This window comes from Euwallacea fornicatus, chromosome 28 (assembly GCF_040115645.1).
Source record: "Euwallacea fornicatus isolate EFF26 chromosome 28, ASM4011564v1, whole genome shotgun sequence".
NCBI classification, from domain to species: domain Eukaryota; kingdom Metazoa; phylum Arthropoda; class Insecta; order Coleoptera; family Curculionidae; genus Euwallacea; species Euwallacea fornicatus.
In genome coordinates, this window is record NC_089568.1 from 2,069,986 (window position 1) to 2,083,603 (window position 13,618).

General features: G+C 35.9%; 1 protein-coding gene across 1 annotated transcript in view; it reads left to right on the forward strand.

Annotated features, from left to right (window-relative positions):
- LOC136347417 (acid sphingomyelinase-like phosphodiesterase 3b) overlaps positions 1-13,030 on the forward strand; it is a 154,603-nt gene extending 141,573 nt beyond the window's left edge. The window contains exons 7-9 of the mRNA XM_066297397.1: positions 2,964-3,076; positions 9,017-9,201; positions 11,940-13,030. Coding sequence (XP_066153494.1) covers positions 2,964-3,076; positions 9,017-9,201; positions 11,940-12,195 — 554 coding nt within the window. The 3' untranslated portion in view covers positions 12,196-13,030. The remainder of the gene's footprint in view (positions 1-2,963; positions 3,077-9,016; positions 9,202-11,939) is intronic.
- Positions 13,031-13,618: the final 588 nt, after the last annotated feature.

Consider the following 13,618-nt stretch of genomic DNA (forward strand, 5'->3'; position numbering starts at 1 on the left):
GGCATAAATAGACGTGATAAAATTCCTACTATTGCTGGTTCTTTCAACAAAGTGTTAATCCTAACGGTACCATTTTAATCCAAGTGCGGACAGATCTAAACAGATCTACCAATATACTCAACGCATATGCAGATATTATCACAACAAGCCTGGTAATCGAATGTTAATTAAAATCAAACACCACATAGAGAGTCATCTAATTACCGAATGACCCATAACTAATTATTTGCATATTTGTTTGCCCACTCGACTGTCCGTATTCGGACATTAATTGTTATTTTGTAATGATAAGATTTATGCCGATACGTGGAATAATTGATTGTTTCATAAGGATTTGGGAACGAACTTTGGAAATTCATTAAACCCTTCAGAAATGAAATATAATCAGTTAATTTCTGACAAATGAGCTTTTTAATTGCCCACGTATATCACCAAATAAACTTGAAGGAGACTCTCGGAATCAGCATTCCTCTTGGTTAAACCAGACGATTACAGCATTACAAGTCCCTTTTCGTCCATTACTACAGACTCCCCTCTCAATTTCTCTCTTACTTATGACCTTAAACGATACAATATACCCTAACTAAATCCGGTAGCTTAACCAAGTTATACTGTTTAAATCTAGTCCGTTAGAGTCAATTTGATTAAAATGCTGCATACTTATTTTCACAATGAACGCAACTGATTACTAATTTATTTCAAAATTGTGCTTAGTTTGTCAAATGTACTGTGATTTATTGTGATAAGTTAATTTGACGTGTCTGAATGCTTAAGATGGATCGCGCTTTGTAAATCATTCAGCAGTGAAGTTTGGAAGTTATGAGGAGTGATTGTTAATAAGTATGGTGTATTTTCAAAATCGGGAGCAAGCTATTTAAGTACACCAAATTTTATTAAAATTACGTAATTTTTTTGCTGACCATTGGAGTTTCGAAAACTGTACGAGGTACGAAATCAGCTGAAATATTGGAGCACAGTTTTGTGGAAACATTTTTATGCTGAGCCAAACTACCATGAAATTCCAACTGACTTCGGAAGTATTCGACAAATCCCGACGAATTTCAAATATTATTATTTTATTATACTTAGTTCGTAGAAATTTAAGCCAATAGCGCAGGTTCCAGGGATGCACTATGAAAAATTAGAATGTTTTCATGAAATTATGAATTTTTTATATAGTGTTTTTGAAGAAATGTACTAGACCTGATTCTTTTCGCGAAAACTGCACTAAAACAAACTTAATCCAGGATCAACGACTAATAATAATAATAATAATAAAAAGCCCTAACTCAGACGCGGGACATATTTCGACCAAAGTTTATAGGAACACAAGGTGTGTGTTAAGTTCAAGAGTGGACCTCGGCCCTTTAAAGATGATTATGACTCTGTATATCTGAAACGAGTCACAAATTTGTAAATAATAAAAATTCTTTCGCTATAAGAACGTTCAAGATCCTCAATTTAACCGACTTCGCATCTCTTACGGTTTTCGAGATAATAGCGGTAAAACTCGAATCTGAATGTGTAACACGAATTTCAAACATGGTCAGAATTTTCCAGGGATTATAGACAATTATTATTCTCCCACAAAGAGATAACTCCGGAAATTTCATATTATGGATTACTTCGATTTAAGTTACGTTCGAAAACCTGGTACCTCATAAAATTCCCTTAAACATTAGATATTCAACGAAGGCATTTTGCAACCACTAAGGAAATGCGCAATCTTAATTCAATTTATTAGCGAAGGCGTAGGTCGGAATAGTGGTTTAACCAAGTTAAGTCGCCGGCTTTAGTTAAGTATGCATTAATACTGCCTAAAGCTGCAAGCGATACTCGTATTTTGGAAAGGAGGGTAAAATACGGGGGTGAAAAGACAGCTCACGATGCAGCAGTCATCTTGTATTGCCAGGCGGCGCCCTAGTTTCGGAAAAGGTTTCCAGGTTTGGAAATCGCGGCTGAACTTGCGAATTTACGAAGTTTTGACCCAGATTCCGAGACAAAAAATGAAAGATATTTAGAGTGTTTCTCATGAGTTCTATTTATGAATACTTGTGTAGTTCACAGTAAACAAATCAAGTGATTTCCGAGCATGTTCATGTGAAGTTTTCGTACATTTTGCTACATTCCCCTTTGGGGTTTACAAAAGAATTGCCTATATACATCAAAGGCCCCATGTATCTCAATCAAAACTTTAGACAAGGTACATATATCACGATTTCATCGATTATGGGTAATATGCACACGGCTTGTACCCTGCCTCTGCAGATTTGTAAACAAGACCTCTGGAATTAATGGCTTCTATATTGATTAATGGCATTCGAATTTCATTTTTGGAAGTCTGAAAGTTATTTCTGTAAAGAGCATAACACACGAAGAATTAATATTGAAAGATTGTATGACGTAACATTGCTATCACACTGTCACTATATGTGAACCTGACAATCCCTGCCCATTAACAAACTCGAAACAAATTATGACATAATGTAATGATAAATATCATTTTGTCAATAGTTGAATTAAGGTGAAACGGAACATTACACACAAAGATGGGGCTGATGCGTTTTCCGAAAAGATTCAGAGGACCTCTGGCACTTTGACTAACTCCAAATTTGATTAACGTAACTGGAATTTCATAAACGGTCAGCACGATAGGTACTTTAACCATCCATTAAACCACACATGCAAGCTACTTCTGAACATGCTACTCACACACACAATATGATGAAGCTGTAACTAATATCAAAAACGCAGCACCGTGAAAAGACAAAATAAAAAGCAAAATTGCGCAAAGTTTAACTCCCGAAGCTCCCGAGCACATATTAAACTTAAACTAATTCCGTCGTTTTCCTAATTTTTGTATTTCGACATATAAACTTCCATTTGAAAAAGCAGTTTAATCCAATTTAATTTTATTCGTGAATCGTTAGTCCTTTCTTAATTCGTTTTTCCCCTTGTTACAGGTAGACCAATTTCCTGGGCTATGTTGGCTCCGTCAGTTACCCCAAAGAGATCCCATGATGGACCTAATAATCCTGGATTAAGAATATATAAATTTGATAAGGATTCCGGACAAGTAAGTTTACTTCTGTTTGTTATTTGGAGAAATTTTACATTTATATATTGCCCTCGGGGATTACGTCAAAATTAAGAAAGTTGATAAGATAATCTCAAAGGACAGTCGTTTCCTACGGGGATTTAGTTGAAAGCTCGATTGGTATGATATTATATACACCAGTCTCCTTCGTAAGTGTCTAGAATCGCTTGATTTCATTAGGGCAGTTTCTTTAAAAAAATATTTATTATATTATTAACGTATATACAGGGACGGGCAAAACTTTCGATTTTTTTTTTATTTTAAGCCAGCTGAAATTAAAGACAACTTGTCCAGATACTGTCGCTATGCAATTGTAGTCTTTCATCAGATCGACTATTAAAACGGACGAATTAATATTGAAAATATATATATATATATATATATATATATATCAAAAAATATATTTTTGAGTCGAAAAAAAATTTAAAAACTTTTGCTGATAAAAGAATTAACACCACAAAGAATAAACAATTTAATATTTGCTACCATGTCCTTTCGAGTTAATCACTGCCCGACATCTTCTACGAATTGAATCAACAGGAATCACACACATTTCCTCGGGAGGTTTTTTCCTCTCGTCAAATATTATTTCTAAAAGTTCAGCCTTGTTACGAATGTTCCTCAAACGGATGCGACTATCTAGGATTTTTTACGACTGTTCAATTGGATTTAAATCGTGGAATTGCGACGGCCATTCAATTGCATCCACTCTGTTAGAAAAATATCATTTTTTTGTTAAAATGCCCTTGCACTTTTCAAACCTAGAAATAGGCTAGGTAAAGCAAACCCCCCGTCCCTAAACAATCCTCTAAACGAACATCTACATTTTAACATGCATATACCCCATGTCAAATATAGAATTAAATATTTTTACAAAGGCACGTTTGTATAAACATGCAATTATAATATGAGACTTTAATTTAAATAAACACACAAATAAACACTACATGACTTTTTAACAAGGTCTGACTTTGTGAGACGACTGACGCCACCAACATTCCTAATGCCGGAAAATGAGGATTCAACTCCAGACATATTCCTACACACACGTAATCTTACTAACAGCCTAAGCAACGTAGGCTTGACGAATGGATTACGCTCGGATCACCTGGCAATGGTGTTCAATATAGATTTGGTGTTGACACTGGATACATACACGGAACAGTCAAATAAGGCAAACATATACGTGAAAAAAACCGATATAATAATGGTCCAAGAATACATTGACAATTATATAATGAACGCAGAGCATACGAGTTCTATAAAGGAGCTACAGGGGGAAGCTACAAAAGCCGTAGAAACATATTAACCAAAATGTAAAAACAGATTTTATCGTTATTGAATACCAAACTACATCTTGAAACTAATCAAATATTAAAAGGAAATATATCGATTGTACAAACAAACACGTTAAAACCAAAAATGAACACCCTTAATAGAGATATTAAGAAGATGATATGACAAGACAAGAAGAGTAAATGGCCGGACGCCTGCCGGGAGGGGGAAACGGGATGCGGACGAACGTACTGGACTAAAGGAAAAAAAACAATAAAATTAGCCATGCGAATATAACTGTGAAGGACGAAAAAGAATTGAGTACAAACAAGGAGAAGACCGCTACATTTGCAGAATATTACCAAAAGGCCTTTACGATCTCACTAGATATTAAATATCACCAACAAAACTGGATATCGGTGCGTCAGTGATATTACAGTTACTTTGATGACATCACTAACAAGAACTGGAAATACGAAAAAGTTGGCACCTTGAAGTTGGACGAGGCACTAGCTAAACTTGAAAATACGATGCGGGAAAAAGATGAAATTAAGACGGAGGCCCTTAAAAATCTATCAGCAGGCACAGGGAAATTAATTTCAGATAAAATGAATGACTGCATTATGGAAAATTAAATTCCCCAGTCGTGGAAGACCAGTACAGTAATACCGATTCCAGAAAAATGGGACGGACAACACTGAAACGGGACACTACAGACCGATCACACTACAGTCAACTGTTAGTAAACTGTTCGAACAAATAATCAAAAACCAACAAAAAGGCAGATGCCAAGATACCAGTTTGGTTTTAAAGGGAAAACTCGACGACACACCCACTATACGCTCTGATTAACAACATGCAGACTACTCACTAACAAAACTGTCGATCATCCGTACCACTGTTGGACATCAACAAAGCCTACGATTCTGCGTGGCCTGCGGCACTACTATTTAAACTATATTGCACGGGTGTCACCAAATACTTGTTGTACATAGTAACAAACCTGCTGTGTGGTCCGAAACTAGAAATAAAAATCAACCAGACCTCTCTCTTCTCGTTCTCCCCACAACAGGGCTGACCGCAGGGCTCTCCGTTGTCTCCATTGCTTTCCAATATTCACTGCCGTGATATTAATAAGCACAACGTTCAACGGCCAGACTTCTTCGACGGAGCGGCGTATGCCGACGACACAGCACTCGTATTCCATGGTTAAAAATACACGGAGGGCAGCAGGGGGGCCAGAATCACTGGCAGACAATGACACGAATTAGTTATATAAATAGAGGCTCAAAGCAAACGAGAACAAAAGCATTTACTAGTACCCTATCACAGAATTAAACGTAACTCACCTTCTATTTTAACTGCCGGACAAATATGGAAACACAGTCGGAGCATAAAGCATTTCGGGGTGAATTTGGACAACAAATTAAAATTTAACAGGCAGGAACATATGTATATACAGATCCATTTGTAGAGTATGGCTGTACTTTCCTACCAAATGCCACAGATAAAACCACGAGATACACACAAACTACCGAATAAATTGTTTTGAGAACAATCACTAGAATTAGACACCCGAACAATCCACTATACAGGGTGTCCCAGATCAAAGTACAAATATTTTAACCGCGGTTTCTACTAATGAAATTGACAAACGCGTATTTTTTCCTTTTGCCCTAAAGTCGGCCGTTCAAGTTCTAGAGATATTTAAATATGGGGCCCCATTTGGATGAAATAATTTTTGTTGGAAGAGCCCTTCTACGAATAGTCGTGAAATTTGGTGTACAAACATTTTTCGAGCGCAGCAGTTTACAAATAAAAAAAATTAATATGCAGCTTTGCCATAACACAAATATAAGGGCCGGACCATGAATATAAGGGCCCGTATTTATTTAACCGTTAAATATTTCGATCAAGTGATTACACTACTTGATTATACCCTTCAGTTAGAAACTTTTTTGTCCCTTGGAGAGTTTTCGCAGAATGCGTCGTTTTCTCGTAGTAGCGATCCCAAAGTTGGCGCCCTTTTATTGCAGGAATTTGTTGATGTTAAGTGGACCATGGCTCGAATAGCCACGTCATTCTCCCTGTCAAAAAAATCATTGTGATTGTCATTTTCTGGCATGTCGTGGTCAACTAGCAGTAGGTATTACTCGTTAATGCTATTATTGCCATATTTAATTGTAAAATAACATAAAAATAATTTTTATTTGCTTTACAATGGCTCTTCCGTTTAGCGATCTCGAGTATGCTGATATTCACTTGATTTATGGTGAGTGCAGACAAAATGCTCATAGAGCTAGAGTCCTCTACCATCAGCGATTTCCTAATCGACGACTTCCAAATGCAAGAACGTTTACAAATGTTCATATGAGGTTGAGGGAATTTGGTAGTTTCCCTCCTCAGCTAGGAGAAAATTATGATATTAAGCATCATGGGGTAGATGATGAGCAAGAAATAATCAATTACTTTGAGGATAATAAAATTAGTAGTTTAAAAAATGCCGAGCATGACTTAATGATTCCAAAAAGTAGTATTCAAAGGGTGTTACGTCGAGAAAAGTATCACTCTTATCGTTTAAAGAAAATCCAGGAACTCGTGCTCACTTTGAACAATTTTTGTATTGTACAATTTCATTCTTCTTTATTACTTTGTTTCAAATAATTTAATAAATGACTTTAGGCAGACACGGTCTAATCCGAGGAAGATAAGAATTGCTTTAAGATAACTACTATGAGAAAACGACGCAATCTGCGAAAAATCTCCAAGAGATAAAAAAAAGTTTCTAAATGAAAGGTACAATCAAGTAGTGTAATCACTTAATCGAAATATTTAACGGTTAAATAAATGCGGGCCTCTATATCCTTAGTCCGGCCCTTATATGTATGTCATGGCAAGGCGGTATATTTCATTTTTTAATCTGTGAACTGCTACGATCGAAAAACATTTGTACACCAAATTTAACGAAAATCCTTTGAGGGGCGCTTCCAACACAAATTATTTTATCCAAATGGAATTCAAAGATCTCTAGAACTTGAACGACCGACTTTTGGACAAAAAGAAAAAATACGCGTTTGTTAATTTCATTAGTAGAAACCGCGGTTAAAATATTTGCACTTTGATCTGGGACACCCAGCATAACCCCCGTCCAAACCTACTGTACCAACTAACTGGCACGCCGAGAGTGACAGATAGACTTAAGTCAGTACGACAACGGTGGATGGACAATGAGGAAAGCTGGAAAATAATAAAGTCATTATGTTTGTCAAGACCGACGCAAGAACCACGTCACAAACATCCCGAACGTACTTCGCAAGAACTTTATGTTGGAAGGCGGAACAAAGTAGATTAAGTCAGTAGAAATGTAATCTGATTATACAACAGGTAGTGTTATTACAGCATTGGGCTGGAAGACCGTGTAGATCGATTGCCTGTTCTATTTTGCATTGTATTTTAAATACATGTACAATAATTTTTGTTTGTATATATATATATAATAATTTATTTCTGAAATTCATCTGAAAGGAAAAAATCAAATTGGAAATGGTGTCCACCCTACGTAGCGATCATCAAGCGCATATGAAGTGTCTTCTCCTCTGTTTAAACCCCAGCTTCTATGTATTTAAAGTACATTTACTATCTCACCTGGCCCATACACGCTATGACGCTCGATCCTTCTTGTCGTTACTTTGTTAAATTAATACGAAACTTAATAAATTATTGCAGTCCATTTTCCCAGCTCTTAATTACCGCTGCTCAGCTCATCCTTGACAGAATATCTGCGCCAGCGCTTCTCCTTTATCCGTTCCTTAGTTAAATATACACACAACTCTGGCAATACTGCAGCTCCTGCGAGAGGATATGAAAGTGCGGAAACGGAAATGAGACTTGTAGCTATCAGTTCCCGCTTGGATCACTGGCAAACACCTTTATATGCATGTATATAGGTTTGGAATATGCTTTTGGAATAGGTTTATATATAGGGAAATCCGCAGTAGGCATCCTCCTTGGGGGAGATAAACCAAAGATATGTTGCCTTGTATCTTGCGGAAATAATTCGCTCAAGCTAAAGTTGGAGTGGTGTATTGGATATCCCACATTGAAGGCCAATTCCGAATGATATCTAGCTTATCTGTGTCACCTATACGAGGTTTGAATAGTCAAATATTGATCCAAACCATTCCCTATTGGGCACATGTAGAAAAATAAGGAAACTTCGACATCTAAATAAATATTCTAAGCTACGTCTCTCTTGTGATCCAGACTCAGTTGTGTGCTGAGACTGTTTAAACACGAATATAGTGAGATAGGTCGAAGTTAAAGTCTGTTTGCGTCTGACAAACAGGGAAACAGAATAAGCAAATCCGCTACGTGTAAGTTTATTGACAGCTTGCGTCGACTTACATTACAATTCCGATGAAGTTTATGTTTTAGTTAGGATGGAAATTTGCATTATTATGTTTCATTTAGAACTAATGCATAATTTGTCTGTCTTTGAGGAAAACACGACATCAGAAATATGGTTATGCAAATGCCCCTCATTTCTTTAGCTTTCGTTCGATCCATCAATTTGTGCCTTTCTTTCCAAACAGCTAACTCACCTGCATCGAGAATTACCAACTAAAGCAATTATGCTTGTTGCAGGTTTTCGACTACACCCAGTATTATCTCGACTTGACGGCTGCTAATAGCAACGGGAAGGCAGATTGGATAGTGGAGTATAACTTTAGCACTTACTATGGAATTAACGACATAACTCCTGCAAATTTGCATACTCTGGCAGACAAGTTTACGCAAGAGACCTCAACTGACAACAGCGTTTTTAACAAGTGAGTACTCGCTTCCCGATATCTCCTTAATTAGTTTCTGATGTGATAGTTAATTATATTATGAACACAAAATTCTCAGGCTCATATATTTAAGTGGAAAGCGATTTTGGCATTGCGCACAATATGCACACAGTGATGTAAAAAGTGTTGCAACACGTTTATTACTTCCATGTACTTGATAGTTTTCAAAAATTTTAAACACGGCTTAAAGAGACGCTTCCCGCATTATCGTGGATGTTCAAATATTTCACCCCTATCCAGCTACCCCTGGTAAGTTTTTATTTTCAAATCGAAAGGTGCTCACTAGAGTATATCAAATGAAAAATAATTCAATAAAAGATACTATGATGTAGTCAGAATTAAAACTGGATCCACAGTTTCCTTAAAAATTAAAATTACTAGATACAAAATAAAGTAACTCACTGTTACATCAAACAAAATTGAAATTCCTACGATAAACGCTCAAACGGAGCTCCAATAACAATTTGGCAACGACTGAGTCGTTCTTCGAATTCTTTGATGCAATGATCCAATGTTGCTTCTGTTATTATTTTGAATTCTGAGACGTAACTCATCTACGTTTTGCGGTCTACTTTTTACACGGAACCTTTTAAGTGACCTCACAAAAAAATCGACGGGTCTAAGATCTGGACATCGTGGCGGCCATTCTGTATTGTGCCTCTTACCGTCTCCTAAAGGAAATCTCAACAAGATGCATTTTCACAGGCACAGCACGATGTAATGTGAACCAAATATTATTGGCTGCTCTTTTCCCATTTTCTCCAGGAAAAATTGCGGCAATTGACGGAACTATTTCAATTTGGAATAAGTGTAAGTATGGTGCGTTGTTTAAGTTTCCCTCTATGAAAAGTGGCCCGATTAGCTGGTGATCAATTGCGCCAGTCCATACACTGAGTTTTTGCGGATGTTGTGTGTGAAGAGTCTGCATCTTGTAAGGATTGTCTGTAGGGCATGAATAGATCCTTTTAAGCAAGACATTACTTCATCCGAAAATAAAACTTTCGAAAAGGACCTATTATCCTAAATACCTTTTTTGCGTTAATTCACAAAATTCCATCTTGCGATCAAAACCTTTAGGTGTCAACCCTGGAGAAAGGGAAGCTTTGTATGGATGAAATTTTTCTCATTTTACAAGATGACTTACTAATTTTGCAAATACATCAAATTCATCGTTATCAGTTGCTGTTCGACCACATTTAGGAACAGCATTCACACTTTCAGTTGGTTAAAATATTTTATTAATTCAACAAACTACAGTTTCATAAATAGATCGATCCTGATACATCTCACTAAATATGAAACAGACCTCTTCCTAAGTTCTTTTGCGCACACCAGGCGCCAAAAAGATTTTAAAATTTCAATATTCTGCTTCTCAGATGAACGATCCATTTGATCCATTGATCTAACTGAATTCAACTACTAATGATGAATTCCATGGAAATCACAATATTTTGTATCAAAAAAGTTGTTTACGTTGAAGACCATTGAGAAATTCTACGTCTTATTGTCATTTTTTAACTTTCCTTCAAAGTAAAATAAGAATAGATCTATATTTAGGATCTAGGATTTCTAGGAAGCTAAGATGAAAACTCTTAATTATTTTAAAATATAGAATTTATTCAATTTTTTTAAGGATACAGCAGATTCAGTTTTAGTTCTAACTATACCATGTTGAATTACCTTTCGGTTGACATGCTACAATGAATATCTTTCTATTTGAAAATAAAAGATTAATGGAGTTAACTGCATACAAGTGAACAATTCTTTATGCATCAAATACTTTTTACGAACATCTTTAGTCACTGGGCAATGCATATTGCATTTTAAGGGCTAAAGTCGATCGTCTATTATAAACTCGGCTTCATTTACAAGAGGACTAAACATGGTTTGAAACAATTTCTTATGCTAAGCAATCTTCCAAAATTGTTATGCATCCCAAGTTCCAAGATGAATTCAGAAATGCAATATTATACAGGCTATTCCATTTAAAATATGCAGGTCAACATCAACTTCCTGGATAACAGTAAGCGTAGCAGCAATGCGGAACTCGTCAGTTGATCCGGAATAATTTCGTACCCATGTGTACAAAATCTCATTAAATTCCTATAAGCGGCTAACGAAATATTCTGCGCGTCCCAAAATTTTGTTATACTCTGTATACATAGGCTTGGACTTAGCAAAGCTGCACCATCCTGTGATGTAACAAGAGTTGGATGTTATTTCTTCAAATCTAATACACAAAAAACACGATTGAAATCCATGGCAATAAAACTTTAACGAAACTGTTATCCGATAAAAGGTCTTTTCAACTCCTTACTAACCAGCGATTATTTCCTTACGACGAAGCATCAATGCTTTGCAAATAACTATCTAAATAAATGCTAATTCCTTCTCCAACTATAACGCCGACACGACATCTATTAAACATATCCCACTTCGGCAGTCATAGAATTTCATAGTCAGCTTTTCATCTTGTCATATGCACCTCAATTAGATGAGAATTAGTACATTTATTAACATTCGTGAGATAATAGTTATTACGCCGTTTTTGCGAGTCAGAAAATAGCAACAATTAGAAGTCGCGTTGTCATCCAAAAATGACAATTCGTTACTGGAACTGCTGTGCGCCCCAAAGACGAGCCAGGATCTAAATGCTTAGTCCCATGGAATCTCTCTAGTCTGAATTACCATGTATCCATTGCTTACCATTGTTCCAGGTATTACAAAGCAAACTCAGTTCGCATCCACAACCGACCACCCACCTCCTGCGATGACGTCTGCGTCCACACCCATTACTGCGCAATAACCCGAGTGGACTACACTGAGCATGCGGAATGCTTAAAAATCGATGCCAGTGCCCTTTCATCTTCATCTCCTCCGATCTCCTCCAGCGCAAGAAGTGACGTATTTTTCATGGTTATTTGTGTGTTGAACAATATAATCTTCATGCTTGGTGGACTTGCGATCATATGATGTGCTTCCGCAGGTCGAACGCTATAAATGTGGTGTGCTCAGTTTAAATCCGGTATGTGTAAATTATGTAAGTAAACGCGAAATTTGATGGTGGCTTAACTATCTGAATGTCGGCCTTTCAAGTCCAAATTGCAAAAGTTTCATTACTAAATTTAGTAATACATAAATTGTAAATTATTATAAAATGGCTGTGGTTTTTTACATGTACGTATTAAATACTGCAAACATGTTTATTGACATTACTACGTATTGTACTATAATAAATGTAGGCTTTTATTGTATTTGTAACAATAAATTAATTTCTAGATATAGGTACTCGTGAAGCTGTATAAAATTAATATAGATAGTTATATTGTTTACAAGCAAGGGAGATGTTCAATCTCTTTAGTTTAGGATCTACTACGACATATTCAAAATTTATCAAGGCTTTCATTTGTGGCCTTTTCCTGTTTTCGAGATACTCCTTGAGAAGGTTAATTTTAACAAACGAAATTGAAGAATTATTTTGTGTATAAAGGAAAACATTTCAAAACTGCACTTTGAATATACGCTTTCACTAGAAATCTGGTAGAGTAGCATTTAACAAATTTATCGTTCTGTATAAAAGAATTACTAATCTGTGATAATTTATTAATTGTAAAATGGTCCAACAATCCTAGGTTGACTTATCGAATATAATTTCACATGATTTTTAATAAATCATTGTTTTAATCATAGCGGCTTTCAAATATTTACCGTTCGTAACTAGAAATTGTCTGCTCCGTTCCATATTATTACGTGTATTTAGTTGTTGAACAGAATTCCTGCATTATAAATATAATATATATTAATTGTACATTTGTGTTTTATTTGTTAAAGATTAGAGAGTCCGAAAGAGAATTAATAGAGATTTAATTGGACTGTATTTATGCAATATCATAAAATGGCAAATAAATGGGGTCGTGTTGGTAAAATACTACCCCACGTAAATTCGCATTTCAGATCAGGCGTCGTTCTTCTATTATTCAGGATTTTCAGGCCCGCAGTTTGAGTCGAACTTTCTAATACTCATTTCTCAATAAAACACGCAACCGTTTTCTCTATAGGTTTCGTGGCATAGTTTGACTTCTCAAAATTGAGAATTTTAATATTCTAAAAAATGCAACAAGTAACAAAATAATTATAAAACGGTGCTCGTTCGGGTATTTTTAATCTATAAAATAAGATTCTTCAGGAAAAGCTGTTCAGGGAACAAGTTTTCAACTTAACTTCCCTCGCCCTAAAAATTTATCTGGACTTCCACGAAAACTCGAGTTTTCCAATAATGGTTGAAATGTTAAAAGTAGAAGAAGTTGACGAATGTGCTTTCTATTTATAGACTGAAAAGATGCGACTTCACATAATATATTCTATACACATTTCAAGTAAGTATACGGGGTGTTCC